Source organism: Podarcis pityusensis, assembly GCF_964106645.2.
Source record: "Podarcis pityusensis genome assembly, chromosome: 5".
In the NCBI taxonomy this organism is placed as follows: domain Eukaryota; kingdom Metazoa; phylum Chordata; class Lepidosauria; order Squamata; family Lacertidae; genus Podarcis; species Podarcis pityusensis.
The window spans coordinates 28,061,527-28,077,043 of NC_138032.1; the positions used below are offsets into that span (position 1 = coordinate 28,061,527).

At 41.9% G+C, this 15,517-nt stretch overlaps 1 protein-coding gene across 1 annotated transcript in view; it reads left to right on the plus strand.

Annotated features, from left to right (window-relative positions):
• DNER (delta/notch like EGF repeat containing) overlaps positions 1–15,517 on the plus strand; it is a 110,325-nt gene that overhangs the window by 46,323 nt on the left and 48,485 nt on the right. Inside the window, exons 2-4 of the mRNA XM_081006892.1 lie at positions 7,448–7,744; positions 10,533–10,627; positions 13,841–14,007. Coding sequence (XP_080863018.1) covers positions 7,448–7,744; positions 10,533–10,627; positions 13,841–14,007 — 559 coding nt within the window. The remainder of the gene's footprint in view (positions 1–7,447; positions 7,745–10,532; positions 10,628–13,840; positions 14,008–15,517) is intronic.

Below are 15,517 nucleotides of genomic sequence, written 5' to 3' on the forward strand. Positions count from 1 at the left end.
TGCAAATCTCTGCGATACAGGATAAATTTAAATAATATCCTTCATAAAAACCAGTGTTGATCAGTGTAAGAATGTTCAAGTGGGTCCATTTTTTTTTTTTTAATCTCATGAGCTATGAAGAAAAAACTAGATGAAAATAGTTCACAGCTTAATTTGAGATTTGTTTTGGTTGTTTTTTTAATGAATGGATTTATGTATGCTAGTGCCTCAGATGTAGGCCATTGTGCTTTGGTTCTCAGTTAAATGGAACATTTCTTGAGGCACTTTTTGCTGCTTCACTAGAGTAAGGGAAATGCTTTATGTGCATCTATTACATTTGCTGGCAGATTTTTTTTTTTATTTAATGGAGTATTCAAAACTCGTAGAAGTGGAAGCACAGCCTGAAAAGAGCCCAGAGTAGTTGTCATATACAGCTAAAATTGATGATTTAAATTATCTCATGGGATGTCAATCTTACACTGGATTAAGTTAGTTATTTTAGTTATTAACAATCTTTAGTTATGTAGTAGGAAGCTGATTTTATGCTTATTGTAAAAGGCACCATGATTAGGTTAGTAGGCTCAGTTGCACGCACATGGGTGTTTCAAGGCAGCTGTAATATATATGTTACACTGACATTCATGCAGCAATTGTGGTTGTCAACTACAATGTGTAGCTGCTCCAAATAATGTTTGGTTTAATAAAATGCGAGTATTTTCCTTAAAGTACAATCTATTGTACTCAGAAGTCAGCCACACTAGGTTCAAGCTGAGGATCAATATGTATAGGATTGCAGTCTAAGAGGGTTTTTTGTGCAGTGAAATATAGGCAGGTTGCAAGATGCAACATATGTCTATTGGAAATGAACCTCTATTTATGGATGGAGATGGACCGAAATAGTTACTCTCTTTGATATACAGGCAACAGCTGATTTACGCATGTTCAATGGACCAGTTAGATAGCAATGACTGGGGAGGGGGGAGGAACAGAGAGTGGGGCAAGGGTATAACAGGGTGGAGTTGGCTGATGTGTGCTTCGCTGTTGTGCACAATGACGCAAAACACAACCCCTGTACACATTAGGGGGCACATCCCTGTACAAGGGAGAGGTGATGGGTGATGTTGATCCCAAAGTGGTGGTTTATCATCATCATCATCATCATCTTCATCATCAAATTTGTATATCACCCTTCCTCAGAAGATCCCAGGGCAGTTCACAACAGAAAAATACAAAATGATAATCAGCCAAAGGCCTGGTTGAAGCGAAACATTTTTGCTTGGTGCCTAAAGATATATGATGAAGGCATCAGGCTCCCTGGGGGAAACTTTCCACAAACAGGGAGCCACTGCAGACAAGGCCTGTTCTCATGTTGCCACTCTTGGGACCTCTTGTGAAGGAAGCACATGAAGAAGGGCGTCAGATGATTGCAGGGTCAGTCCTGAGCCATTTAAGGCTTTATAAAACCAGTACTTTGAATTGGGGCTGGGAACAACTGTATTTTCCCGTCTGTAAGACAAGACGCGCCTTATTTTTGAGGACTCAGATGTAAGAAAATGGGGGGAGATTTATCAGTGTATAAGAAACCCCCTAATTTTTTACATTATTTTTTATGGAAAAAACCTAGTCTTATACACGGAAAAGTACGGTAATTGGCAGGCCGTGCAGTCGGACCAGGATCAGTAGGACTGGAACCACTGCAAAGCGGTGCTACCCACCCCAACTCAGGAAGCTACTCCAGAAGGACACCATGGTTGATGGTATTGAAAGCCACTGAGAGGTCAAGGAGAATTAATAGGGACACATTTCCTGCCTCTCTTCCAACAGGCGTCATCATACAAGGTGACTGAAGTAGTTTCTGTGCCAAAACCGGGCCTAAACCCTGATTGAAACAGATCTAGAAAATCAGCTTCCTCCAAGAGTGGCTGAATCTGATTCGCAACCACCCACTCAAGAACCTTGCCCAAGAAGAGGAAACCCTCAGCAGCCTCAGCTTTTTCTAGCTCCAGTCAGTCTGGGCCCTCCCCTCCTGGACCAGGTGGAAGAGCCTACAAGCCAGGGATCAGAGCCCTCAGGATTCACAGCCAAGATGGTTTAGAGCAGTGATGGCCAAACGTGGTTCTCCAGCTGTTTTGGGACTACAACTCTCATCATCCCTAGCTGACAGGACCAGTGGTCAGGGATGATGGGAATTGTAGTTTAGAGCATTTTGGCCATCACTGGTTTAGAGCATTGTTGATTTGTGTGTTTTTTTTTTACATATATAGAATTCCTAGTTCTTTGTTAATGTAGAGAATTCCTACTTCTTTGTTAGGAGATATGGACTATTTAATAGCACTGCAGCAGCAAGGGAGTTTGTAGCATTGCACCTCTTCTTTTCCATTGCTGCACTGATTACCTGCCTTTATCTCACACCTGCTGAGAGGCAAAATTGAACTAGCTGGCTAAAGCAGGCAGGGGAGCAGAATGGACCAGAGGGATGGCAGAGCTTTTAAGAAGGCTGACTGACCATACATTTTTATAGGAAGTTTTGGCAGAAGGATGTTTTAAAAATTGATTTAGACTGGCCGTCATTACTCACAGGCAGAAATGGCTTTACAGTTGGTGTGTCTGTGGTTTATGTAATAGTAATGCTGGTTACTCTCTCTTGTTCTGTTTTTTTTTGGGGGGGTGGGGGGTGAGGAGGTTAGCCAAACCCCAGACCCCACATAGAAGTGATGGAGGTAGCACTGATGTGATTCGCTTTAGGTTGGGGGCTTTGGATTCTGACTCATCAGCTGAAGGCCAGGAGCTCTAAGAAAAATAACTTGAGAGTATTGGTTTACCACATTATAGGTGTGAACCAGCATAACTACCTATTTACATCTTTTTTCATTTTATTAAAAATAGAAAGGGAGTGAGTTCACTTAAGACTTTTGGACCTGCTTATTGGTGATGGATCAGGAGTTTTCATTCATGGAAACTCCATTGGATTCAAGTCTCTTCCATTCTGGAAAGAGATCCTTTTATGACTACAAGAGCATCTCTGGCTCCAACTCAGTGTGAATAGCTAGAGAAAATTGCTATAGGCAATGTAATTGTACTTTACTCTTTTTTTTGCATTCTGTCCACCTTGGAAAAAGAACTTCTTGTGCAGTGTAAGGTCACATTGGTGTGCATTTGTCTGCAAACCTCATATTAATTGGGGTGAAACTTGTCTTGTGATTCTTCCCCCATCCCAGTTCTTGCTTTGTCAGCTAGATTCTGCAGCTGCTGCCTTGTACCACCGTATCTATTAAGTAGAACATGCAAGATGACAGTCAGATGACCCAGGGATAAATACAGAAACAGACAACAGAGCACATGCTGCATCTATTTGTGCTTCTGAAAAACTGAGATTGTTACGTAGCTGGACTATACGAACATGATTTGCTAATACATTTTGCTCAAAGTGTCTCACAAACCATGCCTTTTGCATATACTAGTGCGACATTGCCCACTTTGAAATGTTTTGAAATGAAAGTCTAAGCAGAGTTTCTAAATGAGCTGAGCTTTGTAATTGACTTGCTAGGTTGCTGGCATTGTGCACAAAGTCAGCCTTGCAAATAAACTAGTAGCCCAAATATTTGTAAACTATTCAGCCTGCCCCAAACTTACCTACACATCAGTAACTTGTAGCATATCTTTGTCCTAAAGGAACTGAAAACCCAGAAAAGTCAGTCTCGGAATACATCTCAGTAGCTTTTCTGCTTGGTTGCATGGAGGCTGCACATGACCAGGTGAATGGATTACAAGTCTGGACTAGATAAAGAATAAATAACCTAGGCACATGTTCATTTTACCAATGCCCTCCTCCCTCAAGTAAGTGAAGAGGTATAAACTAGAAGGATATGCTCTTTGCATCCTAGCTAGCAGACATTTAACTAAAGAGTGGGCACAGTTGTGCTTTATCAGCTAGTAAAAACATTTCCCCCCCTTTATATATATATATGTTTCCCCCCCTTTTTTGTATTTTAACGTTTTTTAAAATAATAATAATTTTATTATTTATACTCCGCCCATCTGGTTGGGTTTCCCAGCCACTCTGGGCGGCTTACAGCACATATAAAAACATAGTAAAACATCAAACATTAAAACTTCCCCATCTCGTGATGCATGTCATCCTCTCACCCTTCTGTCTCCTTTCCAATGCTCATCAAATCACCCTGGGATCTCAGACACTAGCCTTCAGGCACAAGCCACCTGGACATACCCAATCAAAATGAATGGGAGTGGCTAAGAGCAGTCAAGTGAGCTCAGCAGCCAAAAGCACACCGACTCAGGCTTTAAGGACAGAAAAAGTTGCCTTGTCTGTCATATGGTGGAGAAGTAGGAAAGGATACCAAGAGTCTGGTGTCATGGCTGGCTGATGGGTGGCACATGCAAAGGTTGATATATATTCTGTGTTTGGGGCTTGTGTGGCTGGTAAACGCTGTGCCCAGATGTGTCATACACATCTGGGCATCAGATTTTGAGGTGAAAGCAGAAAGAGGGCTGTGCCTCAGAGCACACGGGTTATATGAGGACAAGAAGGGCAGGGGTGTGTGTGTGTGTGTGTGTGTGTGTGTGTGATGCTTGAAATGCATTTATCGAGTATTTGGTCTACTTAAATTTGTGAAACAACAGGAAGTGTTTATATAGGCCATGAATATCTTTCTCATGACAAAAGGTGAGGCGTTGGAGGGACAAAAACATAAGAAAAGCCCTGCTAGGTCAGGCCAAAGGCCAACCAGATGCCTTTGGGAAGCTGTAAGCATGACCTGTCCGTATAGTTAAAGCTATGGTTTTCCCAGTAGTGATGTATGGAAGTGAAAGCTGGACCATAAAGAAGGCTGATCGCCAAAGAATTGATGCTTTTGAATTATGGTGCTGGAGGAGATTCTTGAGAGTCCCATGGACTGCAAGAAGATCAAACCTATTCATTCTGAAGGAAATCAGCCCTGAGTGCTCACTGGAAGGACAGATCCTGAAGCGGAGGCTCCAATACTTTGGCCACCTCATGAGAAGAGAAGACTCCCTGGAAAAGACCCTGATGTTGGGAAAGATTGAGGGCACAAGGAGAAGGGGACGACAGAGGACGATATGGTTGGATAGTGTCCTCGAAGCTACCAGCATGAGTTTGACCAAACTGCGGGAGGCAGTGGAAGACAGGAGTGCCTGGCGTGCTCTGGTCCATAGGGTCACGAAGAGTCGGAAACGACTAAACAACTAAACAACAACAACAACAAGCAGGACCTGAGTGCAGCAATACTCTCTCTGCTTGTGATAACCAGCAACAGGCATTCAGAGGCCTGCTGCCTCTGACAATGGAGATAGAAGGTAGCCCTCATGGCTAGTAGCTACTGGTGGTCTTATCCTCTGTGAATTTGACTAATCCTCTTTTGAAGCCATCCAGGAAATAGGATAGAGACTTGTGCATGATTCAGCTGTTACTTAATAACTGATTTGTGTTGAGAAAAAACTGCTCAGGGGAATATGTGATTAATGCACAGCCATGCCAAAACAGGACACTGGGTCATGGGACTTTGGAGGAGCGTTGGGGTGCTACGTGCAGAGGAAGAAGGATGGAAAAGCAGTATGGAGATGGTAGGGGATGCCTAGCAGCTGGTAGAAATCCTCAGAAATGAGGCTGCCTTGTACTAAGCAGCATTGGCAGAAACTGTCATATTTGAGAGAAGTACAGCTTATTATGAGGAGGCTTTAGGTGGACTGCCTAAGCATATTGTACCCTGTAAAGATCTGCAGCTCTTACATGAAGAAATAACATCATTCACTTTTTTCATATTCCAACAGATCATTTTCTTTCTGTAAAATTTAATTATTTTCTCCTTATCCTCTTCCTTAAGCTCCGTAGCCAGGCATAATATTTCCTAATGTTAGCATTTCTGGCGAAATATTATTTATCAGTGCTTGTGAAATGCCCTGGTTCAAAAAGCCTCATCATAAGGATGTTAAATGACAGAAGTTTACAAAGTTTCATGCTTACGAGATGAAAGCTGCTACTTCCTGAATCTGAATTCTGCAAATTACCGAACCTGTTTCTGCTCACTGTGATTTTGTGGGTTTTTTTAATAAATAAAACTAAAGCAACACCATCTTCAAGTACTTACTGGATTATGATAAAAAGACAGAAACAAACCATCTTCATAAATCTGGATTAGATCTCCTTTAACATTTTTTGTTTGTTTGTTTTCTGCGTAGCAATTACATGGTCTCCAGAACATTAAAGGCAATGACATCTGCTTGAACATTGCAAATTTGAACTTTTAAATCTCTTAAAAGAGATCTCATGTACACAGAAGCAAAGTTGCAATGTTGAACTGTTGAATTAGACTTTGTTTGGTTTCTAATACATACTTGTGCTGACTGAAGCTCATTCATCAAGAGTTCCATTTATTTATTTCAAAAAATTCCTTGCAATGATAGAACGATGGAAAGAAGGGAAAGCTTTCACCTTTGATGTGAGTATGGAGAATGGATTAAGAGAGAGAGAGAGAGAGAGATTAGGATACATATATGTGGATCCTACACAATGGGAGAAAGTGGGGGAAGGTACCAAAATAAAGAAATAGGTGGGATGATGCAGAATAGTGCACTGAAAACACTTTCTTTGTTAATTGGTCCCAATGTGTTTTGAGAGCTCTTCCTTAGGGATACAGTGCCCTATATTCTAAACATTACTAGTGAAATTGCTACACTATTTAGAATGGAGTACATAGATGAAGGGTTTTCTTGAAGTGTGTACTGGTGTTGATTCCACAAGAGGGATCAAGTGGTTTCATGACCTGTAAAAACATAGATGAATCAGCTAAATGTACAAGCAATGTCTATTATCCTTTCAGCTCTAAAAACAGTTTTTATTTTATTTTTTTAAAAATAGGTTTTTAAACCACAGCAGTGCTTTCCATAGAAACAAATATGAAATTTAGCAATTGTTTCATCAGCACCAGTTTTGAAAATGAAATGCAACACAAGGCCATTATTTATTTATTGAATTTCATGCCAGGCAAGGCCGTAACTAGGGGTTGTAGAGGTAGAGTATCAGTGACTGGGTAGAGTCATATCAGAAATATCACTGTGACCCTCAGTTAACTCAGCCAAGAGCGAGAGGGAAGGATACCTAGATGATTTTTCCTTTGGTACATACAACCAGCAGACTACATTTTTAGACACTGAAACCTTCCTAATAGTACACGATTCCACAGCATTCCTTTCTTAGGACTTTCCTACCTATCTCAGCCAAATCTTTGCTTGTTACTTTGCCTTATGGCACCCACTAGAATATGGCAACTGATTCACTGAAGTGTGAACAAAGAACCATATGCAATCTCTAATGCAAAGCCTTTGAAGTCCTTTAGGCTACATAATGAGTATTAGTCAACTACCATTAGTGGTTGAACATACAAAGCTGAGGTTGTGGTATTAATTGATTCATTATATTGTTTCTCTTCAGTTTGTTTCAGATCCATGTGCCAGCAATCCCTGTCACCATGGCAACTGCAGCAGTAACGCTGGTGGATATCTCTGTGTTTGTAATGAAGGCTACGAAGGTACAAACTGTGAGCACTCGTTTTACAGTCCTCCCGTCTCTGGCTGGACAGAGTCAGAGGCACCAATCCAAAACAGGCCAGTATTGGCCACTGTTGAGCCTGACATGGTCTTGCCACGGTCGCAAGCAACAGTGACGCTGCCTACATGGGAACCAAAGGAAGGTCAGAAAGTTGTGGATCTAAAATGGAATGAAGTAGAGGTAAGACCTTTTATTTCAACAACAAAAATGCCAAGTCGTTTCGGAAGTTGCATATAAATGACTTTGCATATGGAAAGAGTCTGGAAAGTAGCATAGAAAAAAATCTTCTAATTAATTCATTTTAATGACCAGGACACTACCAAACGAATGGTTGTTAAGTTATAAATATATAAATTCCTTGGAATGTTTTGTTGCATTATATGAAGTGCAGAGTCTTGCTAAGCAAGTGATGGGCTAGGAGTCAAGCAACTTAATGCTCACAATGCCATATGGGTGCAAAGAGAGTGACTGGGACCAAGGGAAAGAGAAAATGCCATTCTACAGAAAATGCACACAGCTCTGATAGTTATTCATATTGTAATGGTACAGGCTTGTACCTGATTCAAGTCCAATATATATCCAAGATCTTGTACCTGATTTGAGTCCAGTATGTATAGAAGTTTTTCAAAAAGCAAATTAAAGGAAACCCAATTAAATTATCCTACCCCATTCTTAAATCTCTCCCTTGGTATAACCTATCCATACCGCATAGAGCAGTGGCTCCCAGTTAGCTAAGTACTGTCCCCCCCACCCCCATTTTTCAAAAGCTAAGCCACCTCCTACTTTTGAAAATGTGTTTTTGGGTGCCACAATCTGTACCATATTGCTTCTACACCTGCAATCTGATTGATCAGCTAGTTTTGTAAAATCGTTTTTTGAGTAGTTGGGGACTTTGTTTTTCTTTAATAATATGGTGCCCCAAGACAGGAGCGAGCCAGCAGTAAATCACACCAAGCAAGTTGGAGTTAACTCTTTATTAGCAAGAATAGATTCTGCACAGGAGCACAGCATCTCTGGCAGATCTTGCCTGACATGAAGCGGTTGCTGAGGCTGAAGGTCCTCACCTCCCCACAGGATCCCCTCCTCTCCAGGGTTTTCCCCAAGCATTCTGAGACGGTGCTTGTGTGAAGCTAACTTCTCCTCTGCCCTCTTTATGCATCTCTTGGTTCTGGGAGACAGGGGGAGGGGAGCTGATTGCAGCAGGAGAGAGAGACACCCATGCCTCTTGGGCTCCCTCTTCTCCTGCTTCAGCTTTTGCCCCGGATTCTGGACTTCTCTCTGCCACAAACATTCCCTCCACCCACTCACTAAGCCCAGTTACCTCTTCAGATTCCCGACACCTCCTTCCAGTCATAGAATCATAGATTGTAGAGTTGAAAGGGACCCTGAGGATGATCAAGTCCAATTCCCTGCAATTCAGGAATATGCAGCTGTCCCATACGGGGATCGAACCTACAACCTTGGTGTTATTCACACCTTGCTCTAACCAGCTGAGCTATCCCTTCTCCCTTCTCTCCCTCTGACCACTCATCATCATCATCCCACCACCAGTCCCCTTCTTTCCTTAGGGATTCCCCAGGTTCCTCATGCCATCTTCTGTATCCAACCAGGCCATGACACCCTGTGCAAGGTCAAAATTTTGTGTCCCCAAATGGATCTTCTCAGTTTTGCGCCCCACTTTGCTCAGCACCCTGTGTGGGGGAACCATCCGCATGCCCTAAATACAGTGCTGTTCGGAGGAACAGACTCTTGCCTGAAAACCTGCCTTGCAATGAGATGCACTCATAGGTCATGGATTTATTTCGTTGGCAGGTTCTCTTGGCTCCACTTTTTTCCCTGGTAGAAAGCTTTCTGTCGCTGGGAAAATGATAACAGGCTTCTTTGTTGCTGGGATCAGGTGGCAGAGCATTGCTATCTGTGATTTGTTGAAACTCTATGCGATAGTAAGCATAGCTGAGAGATGCTATCAGCTGTTCCTGCTACAGTTCCTGAAATCCCATGAGTTTCTATTACCTGCTGTTAAAAGGGCTGTGCTGCAATCTCTTTGGTATCTAGCGTATTACATTGTGAAAATCCATTTATGCTTTTCTAAAGGACTGACTGATACCTTATAAAGGCAAAGTTAAAGTTTAAAGGCAATCTGTTAAAGCACAGAACTTCAGACATTTTTTTTTAAGGTAATATTTCAGGTGAAAATAGTAGTTTCCTGTAGGTAATTCAAACCCACAACCTTGCTTCTCTCCCATATCTATCTAGACACACACACAGAGAGACAGACACACACACACACACACAGAGAGAGAGAGAGAGAGAGAGAGAGAGAGAGATGAATTATATTCACTCAGTTTCCATCACATCTATCTTGGCCCTTAGACCAAAGGTGGAGAGCTACTTTCAGTTAGGGCAGATGTAGAAGTGACCAGTCCTCCGCAGGCCACATTTACAATTGGGCGAGGTCAATCCTGTGACAGCATATGACTGACATGATTGGCATTTGGCAACAAATTTGAACTGCATCAAAGGCAAGTCACATCTGAAAGGGAAAAGTTGGGGTAGACCATGCTCCTGATGGTTCTTTTTCAGCCGTATCTTCCATTCAGTGCTGTTTCCATTTGTTAATGAATATGCATTGCACAAGGGACAACTGGGAATGCACAGAAAGGTTTCTACTTGTTCCTTTGCAGCTGCAGGTTTATCTGTCCCATGTCTGTAGTCACACGGTGTCAGGTGAGTGACTGGTGGGCATTGGCTGGCCTAATGGCCATGCTGGCCAAATTGGGAAGGCTGGCAAACCTAATTAGGCTCATGGGGTGGAGGGTTCTCCATCACTCCCTTAAACTGTAAGACTTTGTGCAATTTGTTTATGTTGGTGAATACCAATTTCAGTTTTTCTGTGTATTATTTTTACTGTTTAAATAGCATTGGGCATATGAAAAGTCCTGATAAATACTCTTTTCCCCACTTCCAGATAATCCCTGATGTGGCTTGTGGCAATGCTAGCTCCAATAATTCTGGTGGGGGGCGCCTAATCTCTTTTGAAGTTCCACAGAATACATCTATAAAGTAAGAAATTGCTGCACCTTAGAATTATTATACAGATATGCTTAAAGCAATTTTCATTGTCGAACTCATTATTCTCAGGTGTTTTATCCAGGAGTGGTAACAAGTAGGGTTTTTTTAAAACTGTTTGATCAGAACACTAGAACACCCTGCTTTATTTTTGAGGTGGGGGATGAGCAAGTATTCTACTGCTATCAGTACTGCAAGATAAGAATATGTTGGAGGTAACAAGAAAATTCACAGAAATTTAGGGAGCAAGCTTCATGGTATCTCTGATGTAACTGGTAATAGAAGACTCATTGCTCACCCCCAGATTAAATTGCTCCAATTAAATACAAAAAATAATTGTTGCTACTCCCTTGTCCCTGCTATCTCCCCTCTTGCTGAAGTCAGAAGATTCACACTTCCGGGGAAGAGGATGGTGGTAACAGCAAGTAGATGGCTCTCTTCCAGACAGAAAAGAGACAGTGTGGTGTAGTGGTTAGAGTGTTGGACTAGAACCTGTGAGACCAGGGTTCAAATTGCCACTTGGTCATGAAGCTTACTGGATGACCTTGAGCTAGTTACTGCCTCTTGGCCTAACCTACCTCACAGGGTTTATTTTGAGGATTAGAGGAGGAGGAGGAGAACCATGAGCTCCTTAAGGGGGAAAAAGTGTGAGTTAAACACAGTGAATGAATGTATGTCTTTGTGGAGCCCCTTCTCATCTGCAAATTACATGTTCCACTTCTTTAAGAGGAAAGGAGGTGAGCAGGTTACAGAAGGCATCATTTCTAGCTAGGGGTTATGGGATTTGTAGTCAACCAAAAGAGGAAAAAGAAGAGGAGATCAAGTCCCATGATACCCAGCAGTAAAGGATACTGTGCATGGAGAACTCTGCCGTCTGTCTCCTCCTTTCTCAATATAAGGGGCTTTTGTTTGTTTGTTTTGGTTTGGGAAAGGGGAAAAGGTGATGGAGGCAAGGTGCATTGCTAGAATTTGCTTGAAGTGGCTGGATCCTACTTGAATTAAGTCCTGCCAATTTGAGCTGGTGGATTTCACCTTTTATAGATTCTGCTTCTTGAGTACTTGTCTCACCTCTTAATTTAACTGTGTTTGCAACAGAACCTTCCAAAATACTCATTGATGCACTCATTGTTGTGGAAAAAGTAGAGGAGGAAGGTGAAGTGAAAGAGACAGAGACCCATTGAAACTGAGGGGAATGATTTGATCAAGAATGTCTACAAAGCCCACTTGGCGTAAAAAGGCCGATGGGTGATGAAAGAACGATCAGTTTGGAGAGGGAAGAATGATGAAAAGACAAAAACATTCTTTTCACAAGTGAGAAATTTGACCTTCAGGAAACCTAACAACAATGCAGATGAAGAGTGATTGCTTTTTATATAAAAAAGTAAACTCTAAATATTTGCATTCAAGTCAAAACAGTATGATTTAATTAAAGCTGTGTTCTTAATCTGCTGTAATTGAGTGACTGTGGATATTACTGTGGCATACTATTGCTACTTCGGAAAAGATGGGCCATTAATTTTTCTGTGCTCCTCAGAAAGTAATTAATTAATTATTAATTGACAACTAGGGACTTAAAAGGAAACAATTGTCAAATTTAGCCCTCTTTCCTTCCTCTCCGGCTCTCTTGCCTACAGTCCTCATACTTCCAAAGCTTCCTTAACTTATTCATTAATTTCCTAAAAATAGCATACGGTACTTCTGTACTTAGCCTGATGTGACTTCTCCCAGATTCTCCCCTTCTTTCTACTTGGCGCGTGGAATTCATTGTAGCGCTAAGGAGATCTCGGTGCAAGCCTTGCTGCTTCCTCCTCTCCCTGAGTGCTGTTCCAGGGCTTCTTTTGACTCCCCCGATCCAATTTGGGGGCTGGGTGGGATAGGGAGGAAGGTGAAGCCCTGTTGCACTTTCAGGACTCAATATGTTAGCTGCCACATTGGTTGAAACCTGCCTCCCGGCCTTCTCCTTCATCGTCCAGGCCTTTGCTGCCTCTTTCCCCTGAAGATTCTGAAGGCCAGAATACATGTTACATCATCTATGCTGCTTTTAAAGAGTACACTTCAACTATTTTGAATAAATAAACAGCTGCAAGGCCTTAAACTGGAATGTGGTCCAGCAACAGTTCAGTTGCATGTTGAGTATCCACATTTTACTGTACACAGTACAGTGTGAGACTGTCTACATTGACTGGCAGTGGTTCTCCAGGGTTTCAGACAGGATTCTCTCCCATCCCTTACCTGGAGATTCTGGGAACTGGACCTTGGAGTTTCTGCATGCAGAACTGATGCTGTACCATTGAGCTGCGGTCCTTTCGGTGTAATCTGCCCCTAGAGGTTTGGTTTACTGCAGACAGCACCTTTTGGGGAAAGTAAAAGCTGCCAGAGGGCACTTTGCAGCTGGAAACTGATGCAGCTGGACCCTGATCCAGTTGAAATGTGAACGATGGAACATGTAGTTTGGTACTAATTCTCAAATTAACTCCCATTGTCTCCCTCTTCTGTCAGCCTTTGTTTTAGCTCCTTATGCTGTTTGTTCATTCAGCTCCTTTACCTCTATTTACCCGTAGGACCTCACTCACTCACTTATTTCTCAGCCTTCTTCAGAGGAGCTCAGGGCAGCTTAAAGCATCCAACCACTTCCAACATCCAAGAACCCTGTGTGGTAGATTAGGGTGAGAGACAGTGATGGGCCCAAAATCACCCATTGAGCTTCCTGGCTGAGTGGGGCTATGAACCCTGTTTTCCTAGCTAGTCCAGCCCTCTAGCCATTCACTCACTCTCTCTGTTGAAAGAAACCTTCCCGGGGTGGACTTTTTAAATAGTCCAATGCCCACACAAATGGGCCTATGATTAGAGCTGGCCTAGTTAATTCCCTTCCATTGGCTGGAACAGGAAGAAACATAAACAAAGGAATAAAGTGCCTCCAAAGCTTTCCTTTGCAGCAGCGACTCCTCTGTAGATCTTTCTCCTGCCTCCTAGTAGGTCGATTGCTCTGTTAATGTTTGCTTTGGTTTTCATCCTGACCTCTTTCAGGAGTCAAATGCTTGGGGAAATACATTACAAATACTTGTTGCATCAAGTTAGCCATCTTTTGATTCTGGATCATTATTGCCTTTTTATATTATTGAGTGATATACTAATAAGCTCAGACCTTTTTAAAAAAAATTCCATGTGTTGTGTTTAGTGTTTTGACTCTCCTCCTCCTCTCTTTAGCATAAGACAAGATGCCACAGCTTCCCTTATCTTGTTATGGAAGGTCACAACAGAAAGATTCAAGCAGTGCTCGCTTATAGATGCCACAAGTGTCACTCTTCTGCAAGCAATGGGCGGACTTGTCCTGACAGAGGAAATGCTTGTGTTAGGAAACAACTATTTCATTGGTGAGTTTTGATAACAATGTAGATTTCATATCCCACCTTCTGATCTGCTCAGGATGGATTTCAATACAAATTAAAATAAGTACAGTGGTACCTCAGGTTACATACGCTTCAGGTTACAGACTCCGCTAACCCAGAAATAGTGCTTCAGATTAAGAACTTTGCTTCAGGGTGAGAACAGAAATCGTGCTCCGGCGGCGAGGCAGCAGCAGGAGGCCCCATTAGCTAAACTGGTGCTTCAGGTTAAGAACAGTTTCTGGTTAAGAACAGACCTCCGGAACGAATTAAGTACTTAACCCGAGGTACCACTGTATACACTAAAGCTATTAAAAAAACAAAACAAAACCAGCACTAGCTGTCATCAAAAGGCTGTAGGCTGAATTCCTTGAGCGTCCCTTACAGACAAGGTGTATCACCTAAAGTTACAAATCCAAGTTATTTATGCCAGTTTAAGGTGCTTTTTAAAAAACCGTATTTTCTTTCTTAAATCCTTTCTCTCCCATATCATTTTTTATTTGTGGAAGTGACATGGGCCAGAAACACATTGGTTTGCCCAGCTCTACAGCAGGTTATGCGGGTGGTCTTCTGTCTGACTCTTGGCCTGGGGGGGTGCTGCCTTTGGAATTTGAAGTTTGTTCCAAAGCTTGGAACCTGTGTACCTAATTTGCAGTGCCTGTGTACCTTTTACTCCAACAGATAAAGTGAACTCCTAAGAGGAAACTGTAGCTATTTCTGCTGACTATCAAAAGTCAGCATACCTGTAGTATTAGGTATGAAGTTCATGGTTGCTCTGGTAGGTTGTGTTGTCGAAAATGAGTTCAGGTTATGGGTTCATACTATACCTTAATCTCAGCCTATTGTAGTTCCCTCTCTGTTCCTTTATCCTCCTTTGCATGCTGCAGTATGCAGTATGGAGTTATGCACACATCAGCAAAGGGGGAAGAAGGCGGCTGCAGAAACTCTCATACAGCAGAGAACTAGAGCAACCTTTCAGCATAGGAGCTCCTGGTATCTTTTAAAGTCCAGGAATAGCATAACCTTATTCAGGAACACAACCATCTGACCATATAAGAATGCAATTGCTCTACAGTTTTGGATTGGATTCCCCACCTCATATCTCTGCCCTCTTCCAAAAAATGCACATAAAGATGGCAATGAATGAAAAAACATATATTTTTCCTTAGCACAAATGAGTTTTGAAAAGCATTTTGCAAGATTCTAACAGTAATTAGTTGATTGTGTAGGAACAGATTTTATTAGCTACTTTTAATCTTTTCGCTCATTGAAATGAGGAAGATGCAAGAGATTAATGCAGTTTTTTCTTTGATCATTGGCCTACATCATCTACTTTCTGATCTATTGCTGCAAAATTTAACCTTTTCAGTCTGATAACTCTTTTGCAAGTTCTTCCAAATAATTCTCGTGTGCCAAACACAAACCATTCAAGGAAGTAAATTATTTGCTTTAGTAGTGCCTCTTGGTATCTAATTAACTAAATTAGCAATTGCTTAAA